Source organism: Myxocyprinus asiaticus, chromosome 24, assembly GCF_019703515.2.
Source record: "Myxocyprinus asiaticus isolate MX2 ecotype Aquarium Trade chromosome 24, UBuf_Myxa_2, whole genome shotgun sequence".
Classification (NCBI taxonomy): Eukaryota; Metazoa; Chordata; class Actinopteri; order Cypriniformes; family Catostomidae; genus Myxocyprinus; species Myxocyprinus asiaticus.
The window spans coordinates 26302954-26319872 of record NC_059367.1 but is presented as its reverse complement, the minus strand read 5'-3'; the positions used below and the strand labels follow the sequence as shown (position 1 = coordinate 26319872).

The 16919-nt window shown below is 37.2% G+C and overlaps 1 protein-coding gene across 2 annotated transcripts; it reads left to right on the top strand.

Annotated features, from left to right (window-relative positions):
• The first annotated feature begins 1996 nt into the window (after positions 1 to 1996).
• On the top strand, positions 1997 to 16810 carry LOC127414701 (regulator of G-protein signaling 7-binding protein A-like). Of its 2 annotated transcripts, XR_007892830.1 has the most exons (7): positions 1997 to 2631; positions 3467 to 3633; positions 7716 to 7846; positions 11131 to 11275; positions 11387 to 11457; positions 12067 to 12265; positions 15615 to 16810. XR_007892830.1 is itself a non-coding variant. In XM_051652893.1 (6 exons), exons 1-6 carry the CDS (start codon positions 2488 to 2490, stop codon positions 12156 to 12158), a joined length of 750 nt encoding a protein of 249 aa, XP_051508853.1. In that variant the 5' UTR covers positions 1997 to 2487; the 3' UTR covers positions 12159 to 14275. The 2 variants fall into 2 exon arrangements, 1 of the variants encoding a protein (XP_051508853.1); XM_051652893.1 differs by lacking the exon at positions 15615 to 16810 and having other exon boundaries at positions 12067 to 14275.
• Positions 16811 to 16919: the final 109 nt, after the last annotated feature.

Genomic DNA, 16919 nt, shown 5'->3' with positions numbered 1-16919 from the left:
TGGAGGCAAACCTGCAAAAGAAATCAGATAGGTCATTTTAGGTGGACAATATGCCCACTTACCAGAAAAATTATTAGACAATAATATAAAAGGATATGTGGGTCTAAAAGAAGTGCCACATCACAGACTCAAAGGTTCAATATTATAAAAAAATAAAAATAAATAAAAAACCTTTCAAGAGATTGCTAGCTACAGTATATTCAGTATTACTTTAATGTAGTCTTTTGCAAAAAAAAAAAAAAAAAAAAAAAGAGAAAAGAAGAAGAAGAAAATGCTACTTTATGTGGCCTTTCCATACTGTGCCAATTTCTTACTAAAACAGCAGCTTCCATCTTATTCAAAACTACTGACAAAAACTAATGTATGAGACTGGATGCTTCTTTTAGAGAAACGGAGAGACTGGTCAAACTGACAGACAGGCTCCTTGATGTTTTTAAACATTTCCTTCATGCTAGACTATTTTGTGTTGGATTCTTCTTAGGTCTCTTGAGTTTCCATCATTGGGCGGACTGGCCATTGGGAGAACCGGGACTTTTCCCGGTGGGCTGGCCATAAAACGTGCCAAATGTGGCTGAACGGGCAGCGATAAGCTGAAAAGGGCTGCCGCGTTATGCCAAAGAGGCAGCAATGGCTGAAGAGGGCCGCAAAACAGCGTCGCGATATGCCGAATGGGGGCCGCGATATGCCAAAAAGGACAGCGACAACCCCTACCCTCCCTCAGATCTCGCTTGTATTTCATACACATCGTTGAAATGTAAAATTGTAAGTGCTGACTGTCCTTCACTGAACTGAAAGTTGTGCAGGTGCATTTTCAGACATGTTTTAAATGTTTGTTTCAAATTTTGTACCGTTTGATATGGCAGTTTCTATAGTAATTTGCACTCACTACTTATGTAGAAAGGAAATTAATAATTCACAATGAATGGCTTTGTAATTTTAATTTTTTATATATATATATATTATTTATTTATTTGTAGACAGACCTGTTTGACCATTGTGCCACTTCTCACTATTGTTTTTAAAAAACAATTTTTTTATTGACTGTCTCAGGGGGGTCGTGTCTAGAAGGTAACCTACAGGTAACCTAAAGTCTCGCGAGAGTCACATGCGATGTTCACACACACTGTGTTTATTGTGTTTATTCGGAGTCCAACAGAATAGTGATGGGAAGATCGGATCATTTTACTGACTTGAATCTTTGAGTCTCGTTCAGCAAAATGAACGAATCTTTATTCAAGTAATTTCGTTCATTTGAGCAGAATTAAATTAAAAAAATTATATTTTCAATAGCCAAATCCCAAACAAACGAATGGAGGTTGCGCAATGCGCATGCGCGGCCAACACAAAATGAACGAATCACTCTCTGAGACTACTCGTTCTTCTGAGTCCCATAAAAGATTCGTTCAAAATGAACGAATCGTTCATGAACGACCCATCACTACAGAAACGCTACACCTACCATTACCCCTACCACTAAATCTAACACTAAACCTAACCTTAGTAACAGATATGCGTCTCTCGCGATACTTTGGTATCCGGACTGTTACCTTCTAGTCCAAAAGAACCTCAACTTGTATTATTAGTAGTAGTAGTAGTAGTAGTAGTAGTATAGGCTAATAATAATAATAATAATAATAATAATAATAATAATAATACGTTTAATTTGTATAGTGCGCTCAGGTCGCTTTTCAAGTAAATTACATAATGAAAACTTTACATTCAATTACATACTTAACATAAAGGCCTCTCGAGACTTGTGTGCTCTGCATTGCGCTGCGTCTTAGCGCAAGAGCGCGTTTGGTGTGAACTGCTACAGCTACCCTATCTATTATAGAAAACTATCCCAAAATTTTGCTGATTTTAAAGTTATTATTTAGGCTACCTTTGAATCTGTAGGTAGCCTGCTTTCTTTTAGTGCCACATTTGATAGAGCCATAAACACACTGGAGTTGGTGAATCTGTTGCATTAGTATTCTCATCCTATGAGAGTGCAGTGTGTTCAACCACGTCATGCCTCAAGCAACTGCACCTATCAAGGTTAGAATAGCGCTCTTAGATCCCCGTCTGCCACCATCTCTCAATAAACGCCTTCTATAGTGTAGCATTGCAACTTGCAATACATCTTATTTCGAGCAGTGATCATTGTCGTGAGCAATTTCTTTGTCCACGTTGCTTTTAGACCTGCTATTATTTATCCGTTGAAGGACTGCACGGGGCATCTCTGCCTAAGACATGTTTGCATGCGGGTCTTTGTTATCACTACATTTCTCTCTGCAGAAGAAGACGAAGCCCTGCAAGAACACTTCAGGAAGATTCGGCTCTTTGCGGGAGTGAATGAAGGTGACTCGCATTCACGGCAATGCGGAGAATCCAGGAGCGAGATAAGGGTAGACCGATCAATTGAGTAAGAAATTATAAACGCGAGTGGGTGTTTATTGATTGATCAGCATTTTATATCAGGGCAGTTTCTTCACTTGATGTGTATGCATGAGTCCTGCACCGAATGGGCGCAAAAACCGCCCCAGAACTGCCGGGACCAGTTTCCAGATCGGCAATAAGCCCCTGGCGCGCAGAGAGTCGGAGCGCAGGGAGAGCAGCGAAGCGCTCCGCGCCGCAGCGGACTGCAGAATGGTGGGTAAAGCTTATATGCCTGCGTCATGACCGTACATCATTATTCTTGTCATTCTTCGACCATTATGTGACACACTCATATATCCGCAACTGGCAACATCCTATATACATAATGCGACACTATAGGGACGCAAAATAAAAAAATGGTTTGGCATTTGTGACTTGTCCTTCGGTGAGCTATCCTTTTCGGGATGGTTTTCCAGTTGTGACAACAGTGTTGCATTTTGATGGTTATGTCATTTTGAGAGAGACACTGTAGGCTTGTCTGTTGCGTTTGAGGAATCTTTGCCCCATTATCAGAAGGCTTCCTTTATAGCAAATATTTATAAAATGGCATGAGCATCTGTCGACTATGACAGGACTCTCCAACAATAGCCTGTTTTTACCTTTGCTTACCTAAAAAAAAAATAAAAAATGTGCTTCTAAATTAACTTGTTTTATTTAAGTCCAAAAATATCATTTAACATCACTGAATCATCCTGAATACTTTAAGTTACTGCAACAAAGCAAAATGTAATAAGATAGAAATGAATTGCAGGTTACCACTTTCTACTGTGTAGTTTCAATGTGAATGATCTTCTGATATTTCTTGGAGGCGCAAGGCATTCTTTACAGTACATGTTGAGAATAAAAGATTCTTGACAAGTTGCCGACATGCACTTTCATTGGCATCTTGTCACGCTTCATTTATCTGCTCCATCTATTTTCAAGGTTAAATTTAGGTTTTGTCTCAGCCAGTGTGTTTGTGAATAAAAGATAGAAGAGTCTTGCAGTGGGACACAAGCTTGCGTATTTTCACATCTTGTTTGTTTTTGTTTTTCCTCTCTTTCGTCAGGTTGTCCAGGAGTTCAATACACTTGTGGCCCTCTATAGGGAGATGGTTATCTCTATTGGAGAGATTTCTGCGGATTGTCCCTCTCTTCGTGCTGAAATGCAAAAGACACGCACGAAAGGGTGTGAGATAGCAAGGACTGCACATCAAAACCTCTCTGCAATATCAGGGTAAAATACACATTTACATGCATGATAACAGCTTTTATTTTCTATATACATATCTGATGTAATACCACACATACTGTTTCCACAAATAAACAGATCTAATTTTGTTAAGTCACTATCAAGTTGACCTTTTATCATATTCTAACCCCACTGAGCTATACAGCCATAAGTACTATGTTTGAAAGCCATAAACACAAGCAGTGTTGTAAATTGCCTTGTGATTTTGGAGGTCATAGTATAGAAGTAAGTTCAGGAATAAGCCTTTCATGGAATACACAAAGATCTATGGTAGCTCTAAATTCTGTACAGTTGGATTGGTGCAACATGAATGTATTTTTTGAGCATATGATAATCATCTGTGTCCACATGCTTATTCTTTCATTGATTTTCAAACTATTACATCACATAAGCATGTAAGATATTATAAATCATTTAACATGTAATTGTATTGATGTTGTACTGTGTTTTGTTATAAATGTAAGCAATATCACACAAGCATGCTTTCATACTGAATATCAACATGACTGTGATTCGGCCAGTGTAATCACAACCGTGCTGGTATTTAGTACAACAGCACACTTGCAAGTGTGTTATTGCTTTTATACAAGAGTTCTGTAAACAAGAAATGACTATCAAGTTACTTACATTTTAGGCAGTGTACGGGCAGTTATTTTGTATATATTTGCTCCACAAATGAAAACAGTTCCTAAAGAAGCCAAGTGAAGATCAACTGGCAAGGAATGCACAGCTGAAGGGTCTCAGTGCCGTTATACAAAATAACAGCACTCTTGTTATTCAGATTAGAGGACTTGAACTGAAACTGTTGTATAATATAAGGCTTATTCTAATATCACAAAACCTCAGCTTCACATCACCTAATGAATGACTACAATTCTCAATAGTTAATTAATTTCACACCAACTGATTCACTTTCTTTTTAATGACTGGCTTATCATAAAATAAATGCTGCTTTAGGTGGAAGTGTTGCTTCCCACTGTATTTTTACCATTGATCACAGGCCTATAACATGATGTCATTTTCTTGCAAATGGAAACCATTTTGTCTGAGAACAAAATAATGTGAACTTAGACTTTTACCCCCTTGATTAGCCAACACAAATCCGTCATTAGAGACATTCTCTTTTTTTGGTGTCATTAAAAGCTTTCATAGTGCTGTTTGCCTATGCTGTTTTTAACAGCGGGTTCTTTACTGTCAATTAAAGAAAGTTAGCCTGAATGGACGGACAGATATTACACTCATCAATGTGCTGAATGAAATGAATAATGTACCAGAGGTAATGGTAGTGTCATTCAAGTAGTCAATTTTATGATTATGTGAATATGGGAACTATTTCAATGAAAGAACTTACAGTGCAATATCAAAATCCAACACAAACAATTTCCGTATTGCCACGATACACAAACTCTCTGCTGTTTTTAAAAAAGGATTCTCATAGAGATTATCATTATTGTACATCTTTTAGCATGGATTGTGATACCTGGCACTTTGCTGACTTTCAAAAGTTTTGGTTTGTTTATGTGTGCATATGTTTATCACAGTTTTCACATAGCCATGATTTAAGGTGCACTCAGTAACTTATTCCTGATTAAAAAAGTTTAACTACTAAAGACATGAATTGTAACTCTGCAATATATGTAGGAAATCATGACCACCCACATTAAAATGAAGACTCCAGTCATAACAGTAACCTTATAAAACCTGTTTTATTCTACACAGAGAGGGTCCACGCATGGGGGCCGAATACGACTCGCTTAATCTCAGTAACTGTCCTTTTATTTGTCACATTCACTCACTGATTAAAGTAAACATGGCTGACTGTGAATACTACATTTCTACAATGGTATCTGAAACTGAAAACTATTGATTTTAAATTATGCTGCATCCAAGCTGCTAGGTGTCAGTGTAAGTCCAAGATGACACAAAGACAAACATTACTGAGTGCACCTTTAAATTAATTTTTTTCTCTCAAAAAAATAAATAAATAAAATAAAATAAAAAAATTAATAATACTTTTACAGAGGCACTGGGTATTGTCAATTACATTGCAATATACTGTAACTTGACTGAGAAATGCAGGTTTCAGAGTTTTTTTATTTTTATTTAGAACACCTGCTTATTCATTAAACTGTAGGAAATAATATGAATGCAATGCACATATAAATAAATAAAAAATATGTATATAAGGGGTTAAGTATCGATGTAATATTATAAAAAATCATATAACTCAACATAAACAAACACAGACATACATGCAAAGTGGCTACATGCTTCTCTCTCTCTCCCAAACTGGCACCTCTGGCTCCTCTTTATCTGGCTCTCCCGCTGATCAGCTGATTCAGCACTGGCTGTGCATCGTCACGGCCCGGCCACGCCCTCCTCCTTGTCACACTTGGAAAAACCGAAACTAAACTCAAATACATTTTCATGACTCCAAAGCTAAATAAAATAAAAATGACCAAAAATTAAGTTGACTTTGTTTTTGATTTACAATATATTATAAAATGTGAAACCTATATCTTTACTTACCTTTATTAAGCTGAAGTGTGTAATTTCGCACCACTAGTGCCACCATATGGAAAAATACACCAAATTGCAAAAATAAAATCACCAAATTGATGATAAGCAAAATATTTAGTTTCAAACAAATATATAGTCCCACCCCAAACTCACTCCATTGTTTGAGTTAATGTTGCTGTGTCAGGCAGTCGGAGAGCACAAACAAACATAGCAATATTTTTATAGTGCCACAGAGTCATAGTGTTTACACTTTCCAAGGAAGTTAAGCTACAAATATCTTACTAATAGGCTATGTCCACAGTAATCCGGATACATTTGAAAACAGCGTTTTCATTTTCGAAACGCTCTCAAACTGGCTTATTCAAGGGTTTTCTTAAAGTTTCTCATCCACATTGAAACATAAGAAAACTCTTAAATCCTCTTACTGCGCATGCGAAAAATCTCCATTCAGTGTCCAGTCTGAAACGCAAATGTCCTCGTGTTTCGTCGCCACACAGATATTTCGAGTAATCTTCTCGTCGCCGTTGAAGGAATACAATGTGAAGGTTGTACAAAGTAACATTTATCTTTAACAACGCTATCAAAGGGGATATCAGGCACAACAATGGCGCTACAATATGGGCCGCCATCTTGATTATTTTGGGTTGTATGGATCACATGACTGCATCACATGACAACAAATACATAATCGTTTTCAGGTATCTCCGTTTTCCCCGTCCACTCTACAACACGAGGACGGCATTTTAAAATGTATCCTCTTGGGAGAGCGTTTTCTAAAAGCTCAATGTTCGCTGTCAAAAACACTGTCTCAGTGTGGACAAAAGGCCAAAATGTAGAGAAAAAGATGCGTTTTCAAACAAAAACATATTAGTGTGGACATAATTGACTCTGCATATCTGGGATAGGAGAAAGCATTTTAACATCAAAAAATGTACACACTTCAGCTTTAAAAATTAAAATTCCACTACATAGTGATAACATTAGACAGCCCTGACAAATTTAAAAAGCGATAAACATACTTAAATTATATAATTTAATGCTGAGAAACAGAAAATAGTACAGCTGTTATGAGAAAAAAGCACAGCAAAGAGTACACTTGAGGGACACTTTACAAGCTGAATTGGCTCGCATGAGTTTGGTGCATCTTTCTTTTTCCTGGAATTCAGGATACAGGAAAATAAAGTGTCCGCTATTCCAAAGCATTACACCTGGGACTTACTGAGCTGTAATTACAAGCAGAGGATTCTGAGAACTATGATTTTCTGAGAATTTTCTTTTCCACTATAAGCCAAAGTGTTTAGACATTATTTTGTTGCTACAACCATGCTGTTAGGAAACATTCTAACATCCAATGATTCTAAAACTCATGACTGCTGACAAAGGTCACAACATGGTCAATTGTTCTGGATTGCTGGGGCATTGGAACATAACACTCAGTATGTGTAACTTGTGTAGAAATTAGTCAGGTTTACAGAGCTCAGGGCCAGAACTCTGCAGTATCCTGTTGTAAGATGCATTATTTATGCTTATCTTCCCCTTTTCTACAGCTCAGAGGATGGAGAAATACATCCGGAAATCTGCCGTCTCTTCATCCAGCTGCAGTGCTGTTTGGAAATGTACCTGACGGAAATGCTTAAGTCAGTGTGCCTGCTGGGATCCCTGCAGCTCCACAGGAAAGGTAATGCTATGAGGTCACCCCTGGCCTCTCAGCAGGAAACATCCACACCAGGGACACAAACTGCAGCCTTTTCGTGACAATGTTTGCTGGAACTGAATCTACTAGCTTCTCTGAACTAAAGGTGCTGTAAGCGATGTTAGCTGTTCTGGAACTTCCAACTGAATTAAACATGCCTCTCTTTCCAAAACCATGTTCTACAAAGATACCAGTGTTTTGTTGAGACTATTGTAATCATAGATGGAGCAAGAGGGGCCTGGGTAGCTCAGCGAGTAAAGACGCTGACTACCACACCTGAAGTTTGCGAGTTCAAATCCCAAGGCGTGCTGAGTGACTCTAGCCAGGTCTCCTAAGCAACCAAATTGGCCTGGTTGCTAGGGAGGGTAGAGTCACATGGGGTAACTTCCTCGTGGTCGCAATAATGTGGTTCGCTCTCCATGGGGCGTGTGGTGAGTTGTGCGTGGATGCCACGGTGGATGGCATGAAGCCTCCACACATGCTATGTCTCTGTGGTAATGTGCTCAACAAGCCACATGATAGGATGCATGGGTTGGTGGTCTCAGATGCAGAGGCAACTGAGATTCGTCCTCCACCGCCCGGATTGAGTCACTACGCCACCACGAGGAATTAGAGTGCATTGGGCATTCCAAATTGGGGAGAAAAAGGGGAGAAACTAAATAAATAAAAATAAAAAGATGGAGCAAGAGGGCAGCAGCACATCATCTCTGTGTTGTCAAAGTTGTCAAAAGCAACGGTAACAAAATAGTGTTCTTGCTCACAAAATCTGAATATGGCATTAAAGAGCCCATATTTTGCTAATTTACAGGTTCACGATTATATTTTGGGGGTCTACTAGAATATGTTTACATGCTTTAATGTTCAAAAAGCACATTATTTTTCTCATACTGTACATTCCTGCTAAACTTATTTTCATCCTCTGGCTTAAATGCTCTGATTTAGGTCCTGTCTCTTTAAAGCCCCCCTTTCCAAAAAGCCCAGTCTGCTCTGATTGGTCAGCTGGCCTAGTCTGTTATGATTGGTCAACCACATTTGTGTCGGAAATGTAACGCCCCTTACCATAACTGAGTTTCAGGCTTCCTTAACAGCTGTAAACACTATTGTAACTATGGTAACAATGGCGTCGGTTTTTGCTGTACCAGTTTGAGTCCGATAATGAAAGTTTGGAAGAACAAGTTGATCAACCCGAACCACCTTCACAAGCATGACTTGAGCTGTACATTCCACAGTGGAAAGTTTTAATTTTGTAGCTTTCATACAAGTACAATTTTGATTATTGTGAACCTAACAAAGCTTCAAGTAAAAGACACGTAGTGCATCTAAGTTAATCTTTTGCTGGAATGGATGCAGCTAAACTTTTCTCGCCCGAGATATGAACGGAGAACAGAGGCTTACTCCCGGTTGGACGTTACCGGGGGGTATTAGAGAGTTGGTGAGCAAGTTAGACTAGGACTACCGTGGATAGCGTCTGTAACATTACAGCTTGTAATTATATAAGACTCTTGAGATCGACCATTTTGTTACACAGTTTTAGGTAAAAGCCGGCCCACAGCTGAACAGTAAACCATTACCAAAACAATAACATTACATAGCAAATTAGCCAAGCACTACCGTGGATTGCAGACGTAAAATGACCATCCGTAAAGAATAAATCCATCTCCACATTTGATCACTATTCATGATAGTAAGAACTACAAACAATCTGCATAATTCTACACAATTGTTGGTAAAAATGGGCCTGCAGCTGATTAGCAAAACTATTTCAACACAATAACATTAGCTAGCAGGTTAGCAGAGGCCTACAGCTGTGCACTGGGTGTACACCATAGCTACAACACAAAACTCACCATTTGAACTCTTGGTAGCAGATAAATCCACAAATAATCAAGCATACTTACAGGTTGTAATACTGAAGTGCCAGATTGTCCCAACAAAGTGGGAACTGCACCATCTTTCAGGAGTAATCGTCATGAAAATCCGGCATTGTTTGTGGTTTTACTGCCTAGGAATAGCGGTAAAATAAATTTGAACCACTAATACTTCAGTTAGTCTGCCTTTGGAAGTCCAAACAAAGAGGTTTTATTCTTTTGCAGTGAAGAAAACAGCATCTTCTCGACATGGCAACAACACTAACCCAACTCATCCTGGCCTCTGCTATAACTACGTTTGTTTGAGGGCGGGCCAAAGTAGCCCTTAGGTGGGCATTATGCAAATGTGTTACACAGTGACGTAGATACTTTACGGAAGAAATGGCTGGACTACAAACCAGCCGTTTCGTGTAGTTCTTGAGCAGTGTTGTCTGTGGGATAGAATAACTCCCTTTTGCATGGACTTTGTGCTTTGTAACCTTGCAGACATTTTACATGCACAAAGAGCTATATTACAAACCAAAGGAAAGGTAAAATCCCAAAAAGCATAATAGGGCCTCTTTAAAGTTGAATGAGCCACTTCAATTTCCATGCTCTCAACTTTCTTGTTCCCATATAAGGGCTGCCCTGTGAATGTGCAAAATGATTGATGGACAGAAAGCGCCTCAAAGTCTTCTTAGTGGCTAAAATAAGAATTGGCCTGTGGTCACATTTTCACATTTCAAAAGTTCTGCTGCTGAAATTGGTCTGTGCTTACCGAAATTCAAACCTGAAGATGAAAGTGTTGTTGTGGTGGGCTGCCTGCCAAAAGCTAGTTTGAATTTTAGTTGTAAATAATGTAATACAGTCAACAGGAATGCATATTTTGTTAACCTCCTAACCCAAACCCCAACCCTAAACCTAACCATGGATTTAGAGAGAAAATGCAACCTCCAAATCACACACTATTGTTTATGTGAACACAATTACTTCCTGGTTTCCACAGGACTAGAACCCATTTTGTGAAACACGACATTAGTAGTGCCACAAGGAAAGGTAAAAAGGATTTAATTTATGCAAAAATGTCTGATGGGGGACGAAACTTGTCAGTAATTCGGCAGAATGGGGTTGGTTTCAGGGTACAAGAACATTCGGAAGCAGCATGTCGATTTCCAGTGTGATAATGTTGCTCTCAGAGATAGGTGTGGTATTTAGTGAAATCTGTATAATTAGGATATTCCATAAAAATACTGCTTACAGCACCTTGAAGCTTAGCAGAAACTGTAAATATGAATGTTCTGGAAGCAGGTTGACAGTTAACCTGGGGTCAAACCTTGAGACAACATATTTAAGTGAGCAATTTAATGTTTTTTTTTTTCCTAGAGTCTGTCAGTCTAATATGGCTCACTGTGTGTGTTCCAGGAAAACAATATTCAGGGGCAACAAAGGGGGACAGTAAGAAAGAGGACAGCTCTAACATCCCCATCTTTGAAGACACTTCCTCCACTCCACCAGACTGTTCGCAGACCTTCTTCCTGGTGGCCACAGACATGGAGAACATCGAGAGGTGAATAGTCTGTGCTTTTGAAGTGGAAGCTTTCTGACATTTCTATTTGTTTTTGCCATTTACCTGTCAAACTAACAGTTTGAATCTGAAATGGTTGCTCAATGTTTCCAGGGACATGACAGAAATGAAAAATCTGCTTAGCAAACTCAGGGAGACGATGCCTTTACCACTAAAGAACCAAGGTAATATTAGCTCGGCATCTTCAGTTTCTGCTCTCTTATATATTTTGGCTAATATTAGAATTGAATGTCACAGAACAGCATCTTTAAGTTTCTTCTTGCAAAAAAAAAAAAAAAAAAAAGGTTCTTAGAAGCTTAGCTACAAAGAAACATCTTTATTCATGATTGTCTCACTTACAGTAAACTAATGAATTGCCAGAGTAATCTATATCCAGCAAGAAATAATAAAATTTAAAGATGAAAACAAAATAAAACAGAGATGGAGGTTTCTTTATCACTATTGGTATTAGAGGGGTGAAACACTTGGTGTTGCTTTGATGATTTAATTATTTTTAATATATGATTTGGAGGAATATATGTTTTATATATATATATATATATATATATATATATATATATATATATATATATATATAGCGGAATCTCTTTCTTCCATGGAACACAAATTTAAATATTTCCATGTGGTTTCAGCATTTTGAACCCCCGTGTATATAAAAGATGAAAACATTGAACAGTTATCTGATGTTTGTTTACTTATAGTGAGCTTATATCCGCACATTTATATAATACAGTTTACAGGCTTATCTGTGTCTGTTTTTTGTATCAATACAGATGACAGCAGTTTGTTGAATCTGACGCCATACCCCTTGGGCAGGCAGAGAAAGAGGCGTTTCTTTGGTCTCTGTTGTCTGGTGTCTAGCTGAAAGCTCTCTCCCAGAATCCAGTCACAAATAACTGCATTTCCTCACAATGTGTGATACTCACCAATCAACAGTACTACTGCCATTTCCCAAATCAGTGCTTTCTTTTGGTGAGTTCTGTCCAATTTCTTACTGCTATGAGAATAAATAGTAATATCTTTGTAACATCAGTAGTGATAAAAATATATATGATCAATACAACAGATTTTTAATTTTTAAGTGAATGTATGTTCGTCCACATTATGTGTTGTAAAGAGAATGGTTTCTAGTATGAACAACTACTATGTGTGTCCTGTTCCATTGCTTTTGCGGAGTATGACACAAGCCAGTTTCTATTGCATTATCACAATTAATGTGCTGTGCTTTATTGTCAGGGGTTGTAATGAGGAGTACAAGACTGCAAATTAGAACAGAGGTTACAATAGTTACTTTATGACATATGTAACAATTTTGATGCTAAACATTTTTTATGCTCAATTTGCATTAACTTAACACAAAACAATACAGCACAACATGAGTGAATGTGGTTTCTGTTGATTTCTTTGATCTGATTTGTGTGCGTGCGTGCATGCGTTCGTGCTGTTTCCATGTTTTTATTACTGTATTATTTAGTCTTCCATAAACCGAAAATCCTGTAACTTTTTTCTGTTTGATTCAGCCTTTAGGAGAATACAATACCTGAAGAAGCCTTTGTAAATAAAGAATATATCTATTAATGTAAAATTTTAGAGATGTACATATACAATGTAAACCTAGCGCTGAATTATTTGACAAAACTGGTTCTTTGAAAGAGATTGTTAGTGAAGGGTGGCATGTCTATCCATCTGGTGTGATATATGTCCAGATTGGAGGGGCTCAGCATGGGTCTTGCTTATTAATAACAGTTCTAAACAAGGCCGTAATCATGTCTTGAACATTGGGGAGGACCAAACCATTTTGGGGGTGGGGGGTCACGGGTGTTGAGGTCACAAATGTAATTATTTAATCAAATTATAATTTTCTGAATAAAGGCTTTAAATGCGTTTACGTTTTTTAATGCGACCAAAATGTTATAATTTTTGGTTTTAATAGATTTAAAAGTTTTTTTTATTTTTATTTTTAGTTCACACAGTACAAGACAAACACTGTGTCTGCATTGCTAGCAATTTGCCTGTTTCAGACATCTTTTGGTTTCTTTTTTGTGCTGTATCAAAGAAAAGACAAATATAATTTGAATTTCTTTTCATCACTGATGTATCTGTAAAATTACACGACTGTCAGCTGGCTAGCAAAAAGAAAATACAAAATTATTTACTGTCCTCAAGTTATGCCTCAGTGTGCTGTACAAAATTTAGAATTAAAGACAAAGTCTTTAAGAAAATCTTAAATTGATTGTTAATGATTACCAAATAATATTTGCACGAAAAATATTACACTGTCTTGCCTCAACCTAAAAACTCAATGGAAGCCACAGGTCTTACCATGTTCTAGTTCTGATCTGGGTGATAACGCTCTACTCATTTTCTTTGACAATGTCAAGAGAATTTTCTAAAAAGCTCCTTCAAAAACCTCCCAGATTACCACATTCATTCAATTCCTTACAATATACACACATACATGCTTTATCTTTAGCCTGACATGCTGAAAACTGCTCCATTAATGTTTTCACATTCAAAATTATGAATGACATACGAATCACGTACTGTACCTGACATTTTAAATTCAATACAGCGAATTTCACCAAATGGTGAATAGTTTGCACCCTTGGAAATTAATGTCGGACGGTACAACATTTCAATCATAAAACAGTGGTCAAATATTGCATGTTTAGTAAGATACTTACATTTCACATGACACTAACACTCTTAACCTGAACTGCTGACACTGATGCGTGCCTGCTGTGTGGTGCTGGAATAATCCACGAGGTTCCCACTCAATTGGGGAGGGGGGGGGCAATCTGGCCATTTCTGCTGATTGGGGTGGACTTGTCCCCCTCAATGTTTATTGTGGTTACGGCCCTGGTTCTAAATGTGTCAGGCATAGCACATATAATGTAATTTATGAAAAGGTGCAGTTTCAATTCACATTTGTAATAAATCTTTTTTTTAATGATTTAACAGAACTGGCGGTTTGTCTTTGTTGTATTAAATTATATTAAGAAAAAAGTAATGATCAGCAAAGGGTCACAGAAAATCAAGTTACGTAATAGTTAAGATATTACTTTCTTATCAGAGAAATTCACACTAGGAAGTCTTCTTCTGTTCCTTTCCCCAGCAATGTTTACATGCAGCCTAATAATCCATTAATAATCCAAATTATAATGAAAAGCCTTTGTGTAAACACTTAATCTGGAAAAAAAACAATGCAATTGAGCTCTGTCCAAATGAAATTTCTGTCTGACTGAAAGAAATTGTTAAATAGAAAAAAATTGCCATGTAAACCTATGAATGAGACTGCTTTCACAATCAAAAATGCCTTGTCTGCATGCACAAGATTGGATCCAACTACAGTATCTTTGCTATGTACTCTCATCCAGATATGTTTTAGTTAGTTAGTTGAGGACAAGAGTAATGTGTTGTTTAGTTATAGAAATCTGCAAACCCTCCAAAAATTGGCCCCATTCTCTTCCATTGTATGTGCCTCTGTCACAAGTTGTGGTAGTGAAGAGGCAATGGATCTAAATGCAGGCTTTAATGAAGATGATGAAGGAAATATAGAACAACATGGAGGGCCATAAACTAAATAAACAAACTATCACAAGTCTTACATGGACGAGAACTGGCAAAGAACAAAACTGGAAGGTATTTATAGACAAAGGAACTAATGAGGGGATGAAAGACAGGTGAGGATGATGAGGAGTCCATGGAAACAGGAGGGAGACGGAACGTGACAGCCTCAATGTAACCTTGATCTTTGTTTTTGTTTTTTTAAACAAAAGGAAGGACGAGTTGAAATTATTAATTTTTTTTGTGGTAATCAACATTATGCCACTAATGCTGCAGATTGAGCTTAACTTGTACTGAATCCAGAATATTCCATTAAAGGTTAAATGTTACTTCATCTAAAAGTGAAAATTCCAACATGATGTTTATTTTACATTTACCAGATGCTTTTATTCAAAGTGACTTACAGTACCCTTATTACAGAGACAATCCCCCTGCAGCAACCTGGAGTTAAGTGCCTTGCTCAAGGACACAGTGGTGGTGGCTGATGGGGATTGAACCAACAACCTTTTACTTACCAGTTCAGTGCTTTAGTCCACTATGCCACCTACATCTATCTATATCAACAGTACTTTCAAAACAACACTCTAGCAAGTTATTAATACTGCCTCCTCCTGCAAGAGGGCAAAAACAGCATCTCCCATTAATAAAGTATCATATTTGGATCTCAGTTATTTATTGTTAATTGGAAAGGTTTGCACATTAATAGGACGGCTGTGAAATTCACACCTGGCATCTACCCTTTACTTTCTCACAGCAATGGAGAGGCAGTAATGGAGGATGTAAAAAATGCATTTACAGGGACGGACATGCTTTTCAGGTAATTATTTGGCTGCAATGCTGAAGTTGGACACGCTGTTGGCAGAATCTGGGCTGGTTGACAGGAGTTTGGCAGGAAGTATGGAGCTGGCTGAATATGACAGTTTTCAGAGCCCAATAGAAGGCCAGAATAGGCTTACAGGAATACACAGCAATGTGGCCATGTTTACCTTGAAATGCTTTATTTTTTTGTAGATTCCTAGGCTAACCACAGAGTCAAGGAAAGAGAGGACACAGTTTGGCTTGATTTTTGTCTGAAACCTATTTAACAAAGTACTAATAATGACCATCAAATCATGGTAAGATGGACAGCTTTTTAAAACCAAAATTAAAGCCTGTTTTGACTAAATTCTTTATAAACTGAAGTATGGTTACATTTTTTAATAAGTAATAGTTGGGTGTTTCTTCAACATTTTGCATAATTTGACAAATCTACAGCTTGATCGCAAATGACGCATAGAAAAAATATTCTGGTTTTGTGATGTTTACCTTGAAAAAAAAAAAAGAATATGCATGGGTAATAAAGTGGGTCATAGGCATAAATCAGTGTTGGGTAAATTACTAAAAAAGGTAATCCACTACAAATTACAAGCTACTTCTCTAAAATTATAATCATATTTCTTTACTGTTTACTTCATTGAGAAAGTAATCACATTACTAATTACTTTAATTTTAAGTAACTTTCTTAAACACTTGTCACAAACTTTTTTTTCACTCAAATTCAGAATAATGTATATTTTCTCCTTGTTCATTGTCGCACACCCTTCAGCTGTCACAGAAATGCGAACAGATATACATATGAACATATTAATTCACATTTTAACTGTATTACACATAAATAATATTTTCTAAAAATATTTGTAACCCAAGTAATGTACTTAAAAGTAATTGCTTTCAATAAAAGTCAGTACCTGTATTCTGATTACAAGAATTTGAAATGTAATGCGTTGCACTACTTGATGTGCCTAAAAGTAATTAGATTGCAATAACTAATTACTCTGTAATCTGATTACACCCAGCACTGGCCGTAATCATCTATTAATACATGTATATTCTTCAATTACTAATAATCTACGTTGTAGTAGATAATATTCCTAAAAGTTGCAGATAATATACTAAAGATAATTTACTAAAATGTATTCCTAAACTAGGATGGAATTAAATTTAAATGTAAAAAAAAATGCCAATGACAAATTTTCAGAAAGTGTCCCAATTTACCTGTATTTACCCTACAAAATTGACA